Source organism: Mastigoproctus giganteus, chromosome 8, assembly GCF_048544385.1.
Source record: "Mastigoproctus giganteus isolate SK-2022 chromosome 8, ASM4854438v1, whole genome shotgun sequence".
Taxonomy (NCBI): Eukaryota; Metazoa; Arthropoda; class Arachnida; order Uropygi; family Thelyphonidae; genus Mastigoproctus; species Mastigoproctus giganteus.
The window spans coordinates 90,236,169-90,251,641 of NC_143582.1; the positions used below are offsets into that span (position 1 = coordinate 90,236,169).

The 15,473-nt window shown below is 37.7% G+C and overlaps 1 protein-coding gene across 1 annotated transcript in view; it reads left to right on the plus strand.

The window, feature by feature from the left end:
* Nucleotides 1-15,473, plus strand: part of LOC150081711 (regulator of telomere elongation helicase 1 homolog) — a 281,392-nt gene that overhangs the window by 190,531 nt on the left and 75,388 nt on the right. The window contains exon 14 of the mRNA XM_090380292.1: nt 11,860-12,002. Within this exon, the coding sequence (XP_090236418.1) occupies nt 11,860-12,002 (143 nt within the window). The remainder of the gene's footprint in view (nt 1-11,859; nt 12,003-15,473) is intronic.

The window sequence follows — 15,473 nt, forward strand, 5'->3', positions numbered from 1 at the left end:
TCGAAACCTATTGATTGAGCCATCTGGATAACTTCATTTCTAATTTCTTGGATGTTATTTTCTTTTTCTATTACAACTTCTGGCCATATTTTGCACCAAACTCCATTTAAGCATTTCTTAGTGACTTCTTTCCAAGAACTATCAATGTTTTCAATTGCGTTTTTAATGGTGTAGTTTTTCCAAAAAGTTTTAACTGTCATTTCCTCTTTATCCTCTAGTTCAGTTAAATTGCTTAATGTTCGACGCAGATAATAAGCTTTAAATGATGCTATTATTCCCTGATCCAATGGTTGAATCAGGGAAGTTGTGTTTGCTGGAAGAAACACAACTTTGACAGGAATGCATGTGTCCAACGTGTTAAGATCAGTAGGATGTCCCGGAGCATTGTCTAACAACAAAAGAGCTTTTTCTTCAAAGTTGTTTTTTTGACAATACCGTTTTACTTTAGGACAAAAGTGGTTAACAAACCAATCAGTAAATAACTCCTTGGTAACCCACGCTTTTCTATTTGCTTTCCATATTCCAGGTAAATTCATTTTTATGTTACCTTTTAACGCCCTCGGATTTTCTGAATGGCAAACTAATAACAATTTTAATTTATAATCGCCAGAGGCATTTGATCCAAAGAGTAACGATAAACGGTCTTTGGCTGCTTTGAACCCAGCAGCTGATTTTTCTTCAATAGAAATGAAGCTTTTTGTTGGTAGCCGTTTCCAGAACAAACCGCTTTCGTCAACACTGAACACCAAATTTGGTGGAAATTTTTCACGTTCAATTATTTCCTTTAGTTTTTCTGGAAACTTATTTGCAGCTTCTGTTAATTTTACACTATGAATCCTGGCCCGTTTTTTAAATTTCTCGAACCAACCACGAGAAGCCCCAAAGGTTTCCGTAATTTCTTCAGTTTGTTTAGATTTCAGGTGATTAAACTGGAATATTTTTTTTTATGTTAAATGGGGCTTGAAATTGCGGACTTCGTTATATCGAAGCTTCGTTATCAGAGGTAACGTTAACCGAGGTATGCCTGTATATATATATATTTTTTTTCGTGGATGGGATATGCAAGAGGTATTGAAGGCAGTATATTTCCATTGTGTAATAACACAGCCTTAAGGCTAACCTTGGAAGGTGTCTATAAATAGTCGCCATTCTTCGGGAACATGCCTCATCTTCATTGCTGCCAGTAGACCATAAAAATCCTTACAAAAGTGAGTTCACCTTCTCTTTGATAGAATTTATGATAATCATAGTCTTTATTTCGAGTACAAAACATTGTCACTTTCACAGAATTATCTAGAAGATTCCACTGTTGTAGCCTCAAAGCTAAAGGCCTCTGCCTTGTTCTTCGGCAGCTTGAGATCTCTGATGAGGTCGTTAAGCTCACTTTCTGTGATCTTATGTGGTTCAGAAGGATAAAGGTTTGGACAAAATGGTGGATCCTTTGATGTAGATGACTGCTGTACTCCTTTGTGTATATCAAGTTGATGTTCATTGGTGTCTTCATCTTCATCAGAGTGTATGGAAATACAGTCTGGTGGTTCAGGAATAGATACTACTTCACCATGAGGAACGGGATGAACTGGTACATTTGGGTACATCACTGTTCACGTTTTCTTCATTGTCATCCCTTTTCTAATAGGCGGCACCATAAAGAAGTAACAGTCTGTGACATGATTTGTTGGCTCTCTCCATATCATGGGCACTGTGAAAGGCATAAAATGTCCCTTTCAATTCATCCATGCATTGAGTTTTGATGAACAGGTAGTGCAGCATATGTGTGGAGCCCAGTTCTTGTGCCGATTGCCTATTTTACACCCATAGTACAAGAATTAGGCCTTTTTTATGGCTTCGGTTAAGGGACACTTTCTTGAAGCTAACATGACTTTTCCACATACATAACAGAAGCCATTTGGACTATTCACACAATTATGGGGCATATTAATCTTACACGACAACAAATACTGCACAAAAACGTGAGAATTACACGGAGAACAAATCACCCAGTACCTAGCCATATTTGAAGATTACTGCAACAGAGTTGAAGATGCATTTGAGGCCACAACTGAACCACTAGGTGGCAGTGATCACAGTGTGTTGAAGTGGGATTTACTCAAGGAGGTAACTACCATCAGAGGTAAAGGGAAGGGTTTTTGTTTTCGTAAAGGCGACTATGATGGTCTGAGACAGTATTTAAATTCTATACAGTGGGACCAACTGATGATGTTACCAACAGCAAACTCAAAATGGGAAGCATTCAAGGAACTAATCTTGGAGGCTACCAGGCTTTACATACCAACTAAGAAATATTGTTCAAGGTTTAGGCCTAAATGGTTGTCAGATGAACTAATGAGACGTGTGGCAGAGAAGAAAAATGCATGGGATACATACAAATTAATGGGTGACATGGAAGTCTATGATAGATATAAGTTGGTCTGTAACCAAGTCACAAAGGAGATTAGGCAGGCAAAGGCAGACTACGAAAAATCCTTGGCAAAGGATGCAAAGAAAAACAGAAAAGAGTTCTTTACATATTTAAACTCAAGAAGGAAAGGGATGAATCAGATTGGTCCACTGGATATTGATGGTTCAACAGTTGAGGATCCTGCTCAGGTGGCTAACAATCTAAACGAGTATTTTGCATCTACATTCACGCATGAGGAGTTATTCAGGAAGGAGAATGATGTAGGTAAAGTAAACATTGGCAGTGAGCTGGATGATTTTGTAATAACTGAGAGGAAAGTGGAGGAGAGATTGTTGAGGTTAAACATAAAAAAGTCACCTGGGGTGGATGGGATCTATCCAATTATATTAAAGGAGGCAGCAAAGGAAGTAAGCAAACCCCTAGCCATAATTATGAGAGCTTCTTTGGACTCAGGGGAGGTACCCATAGACTGGAGATGTGCAAATGTAACCCCAATTCACAGAGGAGGGATCAAAGGCTGACACAAGTAATTATAGACGTGTTAGTTTAACTTCTGTTCAGGAAAATTAATGGAGGCACTGGTTAAAGAAGCACTGCAGGATCATCTAGACAAGACTTCACTTAAATCTTGGACACACCATGGTTTTGTTAAGGGAAGGTCTTGCCTGACCAATTTGATTGGATATTATGATGTAGTCACAAAAAGAACTGGATGCAGGGAATAACTTTGATATATATTTGTATCTTAGAAAGGCGTTTAATACTGTTGCACACTGCACAAATTGGAGCAGTGTGGCATTGGTGGCAAATTGCTGCTATGGATAAAGGAATGGTTGAGTGGCAGAAGACAGAGAGTGGTAATCACAGAGAGTGGACACTGCTCAACGTGGAGTAATTTTATTAGTGGAGTTCCTCAGGGTTCAGTGTTGTTTTCTGTATTTATAAATGATATTGATGATGGTATATAAAGCTTAATGTCCAAGTTTGCAGATGATACAGACGTTAGCAGGGTTGTTAAGAACACTACTGATGCTATGCTGCTGCAACAGGATCTGCAAAAGTTGAGCAGATGGGCTGAGAGGTGGCAAATGAAGTTTAACATTGACAAATGTAAAGTACTACATATGGGAAACAGTAACCCCAGAGCAACGTATCAACTCTGTGGTACTACACTCACAGTGGTAGAGAATGAAAAGGACCGGTAATTGTGCAGGCAGATATGAAGTTCTCTGAGCAATGCAGACAGGCTGCAAGAGTAGTTCTTGGTGTCTTGTCAATGATATACAGGAATTTTTCTAGCAGGGATAGGGAGGTGATTATTCCCCTGTATAAGGCAATGGTAAGGTAATAACTGAGAGGAAAGTGGAGGAGAGATTGTTGAGGATAAACATAAAAAAGGCACCTGGGGCGGATGGGATCTATCCAGTTATATTAAAGGAGGCAGCAAAGGAAGTAAGCAAACCCCTAGCCATAATTATGAGAGCTTCTTTGGACTCAGGGGAGGTACCCATAGACTGGAGATGTGCAAATGTAACCCCAATTCACAAAGGAGGATCAAAGGCTGACACAAGTAATTATAGACCTGTTAGTTTAACTTCTATTCCAGGTAAATTAATGGAGGCACTGGTTAAAGAAGCACTGCAGGATCATCTAGACAAGAATTCAGTTATAGCTCAGACGCAGCATGGTTTTGTTAAGGGCAGGTCTTGCCTGACCAATTTGATTGGATACTATGATGTAGTCACAAAAGAACTGGATGCAGGGAATAACTTTGATATTATATATTTGGATCTTAGAAAGGCTTTTGATACTGTTGCACATGGAAGACTGCTGCACAAATTGGAGCAGTGTGGCATTGGAGGCAAATTGCTGCTATGGATAAGAGGATGGTTGAGTGGCAGAAGACAGAGAGTGGTAATCAATGGACACTGCTCAACGTGGACTAATGTTATTAGTGGAGTTCCTCAGGGTTCAGTGTTGAGTCCGTTGTTGTTTTCGGTGTTTATGAATGATATTGATGATGGGATATCAAGTTTAATGTCCAAGTTTGCAGATGATACAAAGGTTGGCAGGGTTGTTAAGGACACTACTGACGCTATGCTGCTGCAACAGGATCTGGAAAGGTTGAACAGATGGGCTGAGAGGTGGCAAATAAAAAATTTTAACATTGACAAATGTAAAGTACTACATATGGGAAACAGTAACCCCAGAGCAACATATCAACTCTGCGGTACTACACTGACAGTGGTGGAGAATGAAAAGGACCTGGGGGTAATTGTGCAGGCAGATATGAAGTTCTCTGAGCAGTGCAGACGAGCTGCAAGAGTAGCTCATGGTGTCTTGTCAATGATATACAGGAATTTTTCTAGCAGGGATAAGGAGGTGATTATTCCCTTGTATAAGGCAATGGTTAGGCCACATCTTGAGTACTGTATACAGGTCTGGAGGCCTCATTTCAAGAAGGATGTAGAGCTGCTGGAACGGGTACAGAGAAGGGCAACAAGGTTAGTGAATGGAACAAAGGGTTGCTCTTATGAAGAAAGGCTTAAGTTTTGCAAATTACAGAGTCTGGAGACTAGGCACCGGCGAGGTGATCTGATAGAGGTGTATAAGGCTTTGAATGGTTTGAGCATGCTCAATGCCAATGGGATTCTTCATCTTGCTCAGAATAATCACCTCAGAGGGCATAAATTCAAATTGAGGAAGGACGGATGTCGGATAGATGTGCGGAAATTTGCCTTTGGCCAGCGGGTGGCTGGTTGGTGGAACTGACTTCCATCACTTGTTGTTGAAGTTGATAGCCTAAACAAATTTAAAGCTCAACTGGACAGGTATTTCAAACGAACGGGGTGGTGAAACGGGAGTGGTTTTTTTTTTGGCTGATGCTGAATAAGCTTGCTTTCTTGCATCATATGCCTCTACTAATGCTAATGCTAACTTATCACGTGATGTAGTGTGAGGCGACAGTTGCCAATCACACGATAAGAGGGTGTTGGTGCTGAAACTGCAGTGTTACTGTGCATTTTGCCTAGAGCTGTAGTTGATAATGTAGAGTAACTTGCTAATATCGGACCCCAACTGTAATTCAAAAACAAGAGCCAATTGACAAATTTTAATGTGATTTTAATGTTCAGAAGCATAAAATTAGTCAAGATTGGGTATTTTCATTTTTGTAACATTTTGTGTTGACCAGTGTGATAGAACAAAGAATGGACAAAAACATAGAAATAGGATGAAAAATGATGAAGGGTACAGAAATATTAAGGAACTGGAGACCATTTGCTGAAGGTTTCCAGTTCCTTGGTGCAGTCTACTTTTTTCCTTCAAAATGCGCCGCGATCTACCATTTCAAAAATTTCATTGCACAAGGTGCACAAATCGAAGGATGACTGTATATTTAAAATTTGTCGTGATAGACTGAAATTAAATCCACATCGACTCGTTGGCCACCCCCAATCTATCCTAAACTGAACAAACAGCATGCTTAATGGAAAAAGAAAATTTCAGTTGTAACCTAATTCATTTCAGTTGTAACCTAATTCAAGGACTTCCTAATTCATTTCACAAATATACGTGGTCTCAATTCTAATCTCAACGATGTCCATTTCCACTTGCAGTCTGCCAAACCACATGTACTTTTTCTGACAGAATCTCAGTTATCGGTTGATTCAACTACTGCTCATCTCAGATGCCCAAATTATTCGCTGTATGATTCTTTTCGCCTCAAAGGTGGTACTTGTGCATATGTCCGTTCTGATATTCCCTGTCAGAGACTTGGCAATTTGGAATCTCCCCTCTTCGATCTCCTCTGGCTTAAAATCTCTCTACCTCATTGTGTCAAATTCATCTGTTATCTCTACCGTTCTCCCAACTCCACTAATCACTTGGAGCTCTTTGACTTCCTCTCGTTGCAACTTGACTTTCTCCAGTACAACTTTCCTAACAGTGAGGTAATTTTCCTTGGTGATTTTAATGTTCACAACTCCAGCTGGCTTCCGTTTTCTAGTCACACCGACCCAGCAGGTCGAGATGCTGAGGCTTTTGCAATTACTAATGACCTAGCACAGATTGTTCATTTACCTACAAGAATACCGGACAATCCGAATTATACAGCCAATATGCTTGATCTTTTTCTCACAAACAACCCTTCTAAGTACACGGTCGAAGTGAGAGGTCCTTTAGGCACTTCAGATCACAACTTGGTGATTGTCTCTTCTCCAATGGAACCTTTATCTCATGGCTATTCCCAACCTCGTGTTGTTTGGCATTACAAGAATGCAAAATGGGATGACCTGCGTGACTTCTTTTCTTCTTTTCCTTGGTCGGATTACTGTTTCAAAACTTCTGATGTCAACGTTTGCTCAGATCGTGTCAGTGAAATTATTCTTGCAGGAATGGAATCCTTTATCCCACACTCCACTTTAAAATCTCGTCCTTTAAATAAACCTTGGTTTTCCAATAAATGTGCTAAGGCTGTTCAAGAGAAGAATGTTGCATATCGTAATTGGCTTGTTTCTAATTCTTCAGTTTCATTTTCTGCCTACACCAAAGCTCGCAACAATTGTAAAGCAGTTATTAATCAGTCCAAACTAGAGTTTGAACAGGCTAAGAGTAGAAAACTTGCTTCTTGCCCTAATGGTAGCCGAGCATTCTGGTCTCTTGCCAAAGCTATTGGCCTCAACTTTTGCCCATCTCTGCTTCCACCTCTGTCCAAACCAGATGGTTCTGTTGTCACTTCAGCCAAGGATAAAGCTGACTTGCTAGCATCCCATTTTTCTTCCAGCTCATGTATTAATGAACTTGGTAAAACACCTCCCACCATTCCCAACACGGTCCATTCAATGCCTCCTGTGGTCTTCCGTCAAAAGGATATCAGAAGGATTTTGATGAATCTTGATGCTAAGAAAGCTCCAGGTCCTGATGGTATTTCTCCACTTGTTCACAAAATCTGTGCTCCTGAACTTACTCCTATTCTTTGCTGCGTTTTTTCACTTTCTTATTCCAAAGGTGTTTTTCCTTCTGCTTCGAAATTTGCTCATATCCAGCCAGTTCCTAAAAAGGGTGACAAATCCCTCCCATCCAATTATCGTCCCATTGCAATTACTTCTACTCTTTCTAAAGTAATGGAGAAATCAATTAACAGCCAACTCTTAAATTACCTAGAAACTTTTCGTCTGACAACGATCGCCAATGTGGATTCCGGCAGTGTCGATCCACTGGTGATATCCTGGCTTATGTTACCCATTTATGGACTACTTCAATGGAAAGGTTCGGTGAAACACAAGTAGTTGCTCTTGACATCTCAAAGGCTTTTGATCGTGTTTGGCATAAAGGTCTTCTAAACAAGCTTCCATCTTATGGTTTGCCAACTGTTTTTAGTAATTGGTTATCCAGTTTTCTCTCTGATCGCTCACTGAGGGTGATGGTAGATGGCTCTCTGTCTTCTAACTTCTCCACTAATGCCGGTGTCCTCCAAGGTTCAGTTCTTTCCCCCACTCTTTTCCTCTTGCATATCAATGAACTTCTTCCATTGACTGGAAATCCTATCCATAGTTTTGTCGATGATAGCACATTGCATTCAACTTTCCGTTTTGAGAAATCTTGTCCTGCTCAATCAGCTTCAACTTCTCGAAAATCTGCTACAAATTCCTTAAATGCTGATCTTCAGGTAATTCTCCAGTGGGGCAAAGATAACTTAGTTGATTTCAACCCTTCTAAAACTCAGTCTTGTCTTATATCTCGCAAAAAGGATTCTTCTGCTCCTATGCTTATCTTTAGTGACACTCCAATTTCTAGGCAAAAGGATATATCTCTTTTGGGGATTACCCTGACTTCTAATCTCTCTTGGCACAAGCACATTACAAATATTGCTTCCTCTGCATCTAAAAAACTTGGTTTTCTCTTTCGTTCTCGGCGTTACTTTTCTTCCAAACAGCTGCTCACTCTGTATAAATCGCAAATCCGCCCTGCCATGGAATATTGTTCCCACATTTGGATTGGTGCCCCCAAAACCTCTCTCAGGCTTCTTGATTCCATTCAGAAGAGGGCAGTTAGGTTAATTAATGACTCATCTCTAACAGAGTCTCTCCACTCGCTTTCTCATAGACGCACTGTTTCTGCTGCTTGCCTCTTTTACAGATACTTCCATGGGCACTGTTCTTCTGAATTGGCTTCTATAATTCCCGCTCTCTCTCTCTCTTTCAAAACAGTTCGAACACGTGCCGCCACCAGCCAACATCCATTTACTGTCCAACTTCAAACCCACAGAACCAACTTTTCATCTTCCTCATTTATTCATTCAACTGCCATTTTCTGGAACAACCTTCCTTCATACGTATTTCCTGAAAATTACAATCTACAGAAGTTCAAGTCCAATGTCAACAAATATCTTCTTTCGTCTTCTCAACCTCCACCCAAGCACGGTACTAAGTACTATAGGTTCTAATACCTCTCGTGTTTGGGTTCACATAAAAAAAAAAAAAAAAAAACGAAATGCATGTATAATCAGAAAATTTGTTATTTAATTTTTCTATTATTGAGAATTCAAATACAGTGGAAATCGATTAACAGAAACCACGGGAACAGAAATATTTTTTCGTGTTATAAAAGAATTTAATGTTAAAAGAAGTAAACAAACAAACAAAAAAAAACTCACCATTGTTTTTGATGTCGTAATAATCAAAAGAGTTAAGATAGAAAGTTTAAACAATTTAACATTTTAAGCACTATATAACACTACACAAGGGGGATTTTACAAACACAATTTATTTACACTTAACATGTTCATTGACTTCATCAGATAAAAAAATACATACAATATGTAAAAATTAAAAAAAAAAAAATGTTAATTATTTTTTGTAAAAAAATCTGATATCTGGTATATTTTTGTACCGTGTTATTTATTGTTTTATTATCTACAAATTATTCAGTATCGTCCATCAATTGGTTCATTTCACCACTCGTATGTATATCTAAATATCTGCGCATACTTTTTTTTTTATCAATTTTCGCATTTCTGATGTAGTAGGAAAAGGAACTTACAAATCAATGTCATTGTCTACATTATCATCACTATCTTCACCCATGGGATCCACTTCCGTACAAAACCCAAAATATCACTCTCTGTTAAAATTGGCGCTGTACACAAATTAGTATCATTAACTGCGACAAATTCATCCAAAGATACCAAACTTTCTAAAAGAGATGAAACATGCCCAAACATTTCACTGAACGTTGGTTTAGCTTCTTGATTGTCTTAAGACACTTGAGTAGGTATTAAATCCGTCATTTTAGAAAATCCCACATGACGAAAACAATTTTTGATAGTCTTTGGTGTTACAAGATTCTAAGCAGTGTGCAACATATGCAATGCATCCAATAAGTTGACAGAGAAATCTTCTTTTGTTTCAATTGTGGCCAAATATTTTCTTAGCAATTTTTTTTGGTAATAAAATTTTAAATTCTGTATTATGCCTTGATCATAAGGCTGTAAAATACTTGTAGTGTTTGGGGGCAAAAATATAAGCTTATAGCTTTTAATCTCACTTCAGAGTGAGCTGGACAATTATCAACCATCATGGCAACTTTTTGCTTTTTGTGTAAAAAGCGCCTATCTAAATTCAAAAGCCAATCAGTAAATGTAGTTTCAGTCACCCATGCCTTCTTGTTTGCCGTGTGCTCAACCAGTATTTTTTTTTTTAGATTTTTAAAACAGCGCGGATTCATGCGCTTCCTGATAACAAATAAGGGCAGCTTTTCAGATCTGTCCGAATTGCAAGCCACCATTACCATTATCCTCTCTTTTTGGACCTTTTGCCGCCAGAACACGATAAACGTGTCCCTTAAACGATAAAGTTTTATTGGGTAAGCAGCGATAGAACAATCCCATTTCGCCTGCGTTCAAGACATATCTTGCGCTATATTCTTCAAGCGCTGTGGGCAATGCAGACTGCAGCCAATCGGATGTCATACTTTGTGAAACTTGATTTGCTTCACTGCAAACATTTTTAAAAATGATGCCGTTTCTTTTCTTGAAACGTTCCAACCAGCCTGGATTCACAGTGAATTCAATCCCCATTTGAATTGCAAACACATCCGCTTTTTCCATTAATAGAGGTCCCGATATTGGAGCATTCTGAGACCTAGCTTGTTTGAACCAAACAAGCAATGCAGCCTCCAAATCTTCGTGTTTGGCTGTTCTCATCTGTTTCCTATCCGACTCAAACATACTGCGCTCAAACTTTGCAGTAATTGGTCTCTATTCTTTATGATTGCCGACAACATAGAGTTAACGATTCCGAACATTTTTACAAATATCTGTTTTCGAAGAATCCTCTACATCTACTGCTTTAAGCAACCCCATTTTAACTTTAAGCGAAATAACGCTTTGTTTATGCCCTGATTTTTCCATTGTACAGTTGAGGGTGATAAATTTACGGATTTTTTACCAAACACGAAATTCACAACTTTATGCAGTACATGTCACTCACTTCAAGACTGTAAATGAAATGTTTTGTGCTCTGACGGGTAATCCCATTTGTTTAAAATGATAAGGGTGGTTTGTGGCAAGCGGCATCCTTGCACTATCTACATATTGTTTATTATCAGACGTTGACCTAGTCAATAGAAAGTTGAGTCATAAAGTCATAAAGAGTAAAAATTTAGTGACAACTGGTATATTTTTTTTGTTCTTCTGAGATGCAAAATATTTTCATGTTAAGCATTTTTTGTTTCATGTTAAAAGAAAATAAATGTATGAAATCACATAGCATTTTGTCGAGATCAGAATATTTTTTTCATGTTAATCAATTTTTTGTGTTAAATGTTTTCCAGTGTAAATTTTTTTTTTTAATTTGATGCTTGTATTACTAATAAGTTTTAGCTTATAGTATCATATTTATGTTTTCCTACCCCTCCTCTTAGTGGACACCCCTTAGATGTCTTCACACATTACTGGTGTCCATTGTTGGTCCATATCTCCAGTAGAGGCAACAGTGAGTACTAAAGTATATTGGAAGGTGTAGAGTGGAAGAACTATGTGGACTGAAATCTTCCCTTTCTGAGGAAGTAAAAGAAATAAATTATTATTTGAAATCCTTGCTATATCACTGAGTCATATAATCTGTCTTATTTAAAAAATGTAACATTTTTTGTTATTACCTAAGTGGATTCAATGGATTTCTGTTTTGCATAATTAATATTGCATGAATTCCTAGTCGAAGCTGTTGTTATCTTAAAACTAGTCATATAATTATTGACTCACTGTACTGCTTTACATGCATACTTCTTTTATCAACTTCTGAACTGGATTTAAGTTGTAAGATGTTTATTTATTCTTTTTGTCTTTACTGTAAGTCATCCTCATGTACCAACATTATAACAATGAACTAGATTTAAATATTGAACATATATCTAATTAACTTTTAAATTTTCACCAGGCAATGCAGTTGTTTTCATCCACCACAAATTTCTGTGCATCTGATATGAATTCTGAGTTTACTACTACCTCAGGGAGTGCATTATCACCTTCATTGCAAAAGCAAGTTCCCATGTCTCAGTATTCCTTGCCTAATGTAAAAAGGTATAAGATTCTTTTCTTCTTTGTTCAGAGAATTTACCAAACATTAGAGCAGGAACAGAAACCTCTATTTCAATTTGTATGTTTTTGTATATATTTTTTATATATGTTTAACACAAAACGACACGCCTGCTTTTGAGTAAATTTTTTTTCAAAAGAATAATTATTGTGTGATAAATATTTTTGTTAAAGTTATTTTTTTAAATTAAATTTCATTGTTAAAGTGTGGAATAGTGGAATTTAATATAATGCAAATGGAATTAATATAATTTTATTAACTTAACCTGTTAATGCTCACTGTCATATATGCAGATGAGTTAATTTATGTTTTTTATGAGTCAGCATCTAGATTCTTTAATTGTGATTGTAATCAGTCCATCATCATTCACACTGAAATGAATAGATTCCAAGATGAGCAGATCTTCTGGCTGGGTTTCCACTGATTGATTGCAAAGTCTGGAAAACCTGCTTTACTGAAACATTTTTAAATTCACTTAAAAAATTTGCAGAATAGTGAATATGGATTTGCAAAGTGCATATCTGTCTTGGCCGTTTGTCAAATTAGCATCCTCTTACATTAGTCATATTTTGAAGAGTATTAGTTATCATTTTGCCACCATAAATTTATTACCCAGTTTTACAATAATACAACATAACGTTTCAGTCTAGCAGGTGCATTTTAATCCAGTAAAATGTAAGGTTTGAGAAATAATAATCCAGGAATAACTTATTCACTGAATGGGTAGACTTCAGTAGTGTAAATGACATGAAGGTTATCGTGTGGTGTAAGTAGATGGCCAGAAAGCCACACATTTTATGTGTGGCTTTCTGGCCATCTACTTACACCACTTACACCTGCTAGAAAGGTTTTGATACCTTTCGTGTTTGGGATTCTCATAAAAAAAAAAAAAAAAAAAAAAAAAAAAAAGGTTCTTTACTTATGTCAATTCTAGAAGGAAGAAGATGAATCAGGTTGGTCCATTTGATATCAGTGGTTCAACTCAGGTAGCTAGCAAACTGAATGAGTATTTTGCATCTACATTCACACAAGGAGTTATTCATGGAGGGGAATGCCAGAAGTGTATGAAACTCTAGCAGTGAGCTAAATGATTTTGTAATATTTAAGAAACCATTGAAGATAAACATAAGAAAGGCACTTGGAGTGGATGAAATCTATCCAGTTATATTAAAGGAGGCAGCAAAGGAAGTAAGCAAACCCTTAGCCATAATTATGAAAGCTTCCTTAGACTCAGGTGTGGTACCCATGGGCTGGAGATGTGCAAATATGACCCCAATTCACAAAGGAAAATCAAAGGCTGACACAAGTAATTATAGACCTGTGAGTTTAACTTCTGTTCCTGGAAAATTAATGGAGGCACTGGTTAAAGAAGCACTGCAGGATCATCTAGACTAGACTTCATTATAGCTCGGACACAGCATGGTTTTGTTAAGGGGAAGTCTTGCCTGACCAATTTGATTGGATACTATGATGAAGTCACAAAAGAACTGGATGCAGGGAATAACTTTGATATTATATATTTGGATCTTAGAAAGGCTTTTGATACTGTTGTACATGGAAGACTACTGCACAAATTGGAGCAGTGTGGCATTGGAGGCAGATTGCTGCTATGGATAAAGGAATGGTTGAGGGGGAGAAGACAGAGAGTGGTAATCAATGGACACTGCTCTTTGTGGACTAATGTTATTAGTTATATCCCCCAGGGGTCTGTGCTGGGCCAGTTATTCTTTTCTGTATTTATGAATGATATTGATGAAGGTATATCAGGCTTAATGTCCAAGTTTACAGACGATACAAAGGTTGGCAGAGTTCTAAATGACACTAATGACAGTACGCTGCTGCAACAGGATCTAGAAAAGTCGAGCAGATGGGCTGAGAGGTGGGAACTGAAGTTTAACCTTGATAAATGTAAAATACTGCATATGTGTAGTAGTAACCCCAGATTAAAGTATCGACTACGTGGTACTACACTCAGGGTGGTAGAGAATGAAAAGGACTTGGGGGTAATTGTTCAGTCAGATATGAAGTTTTCTGAGCAGTGCAGACGATCTGCTAGAGTAGCTCACATCAGGGGTTCCCAGTCCTCGATGAGTCCACAGTGGCATTTTGGAACCTTAGTACTGCCCATGGATGCCAGTGCCTTGTCAATGATATATAGGAATTTTTTTAGAAGTTATAAGGAGGTGATTATCCCATTGTATAAGGCAATAGTCAGGCCACACCTTGAGTACTGTATACAGGTCTGGAGGCCTCATTTTAAGAAGGATGTAGAGGTGCTGGAATGAGTACAGAGAAGAGCAACAAGTTTAGTGAATGGAACAAAGTATTGCTCTTTTGAAGAAAGGCTTAAGTTTTGCAAATTCAAGTGTCTGGAGACTAGGCACCTGCGAGGTGATCTTGTTGTTGTATAAGGCCGTGAATAGTTTCAGCATGCTCAATGTTGATGGGATTCTTCCTCTTGCTCAGATTAATCACCTGACTGGACATAAATTCAAATTGAGGAAAGACAGTTGTAGAATAAATGTGTGGAAATTTGCCTTTAGCCTCTGTGGTTGATTGCTGGAACGAACTTCCATCTGTCATTGTAGAAGTTGAAAGCTTTAATAAATTCAAGGCAGAACTAGACAAACGTTTGGAGCGAATGGATAGGTAAAATGGGAAGGGTAAGCTTGCCTTCTTGCATCATAGGCCTCTGCTAATGCTAATAGATAGATTTAAACCAGGCCTGGGCAAACTTTTGGGCTGAAGGGCCACAATAGGAATTCAAAAAGAAGGCGGGCCGCACGTAAAATACTATTTTTAGATATATATGATTTGTTATCATGAAGAAGAAATATAATATAAAAAAATTATTCTCTAACAACCAAGAATTTAATGAGACGAATGGAACTGTTTTACATCTTTTAACATTTTTTTTAAATTTCGGTTGTTAATTTTGTAGTTGAGATTCTTAAAACTGCTTGTAAATGTTCATCGGTGATGCTTGATCGTAAAGAATTTTTATTTAGATTCAATATGGAAAATGTTTGTTCACATATGTAGGTTGATCCAAAAATAAGCAACATTTCTCGGGCAAAATCTTTAAGTTCGTTGAATTTGTCCGAATTAAGAGTATTGTAAAATTTACAGATTTCCTCACGACGGTGCAATTCCCTTAAATCGGTATCACACTGCAGATCTATAATCTGAAGTTGTGGTTCACTCGGTGCACTATCAATTTCTATTGAAAATGGGTCGCGCACTATTGCCAAACTTGTCTCAATTTTTCGGAAGCCGCCAAATTTTCGTGAAAAGTCGTCATTCAAAGAGTTGATAATTTCACAATATTTTTCAAATTTACTTTCTGGAATCTTCAGCAACTTCATGGTTGGAAAGTGGTCTACCTTGTTAATCAATAAATGTCGAAGGAACAACTGGAGTTTTAATTGAAATCCATTCAATCTTTTTACCATATC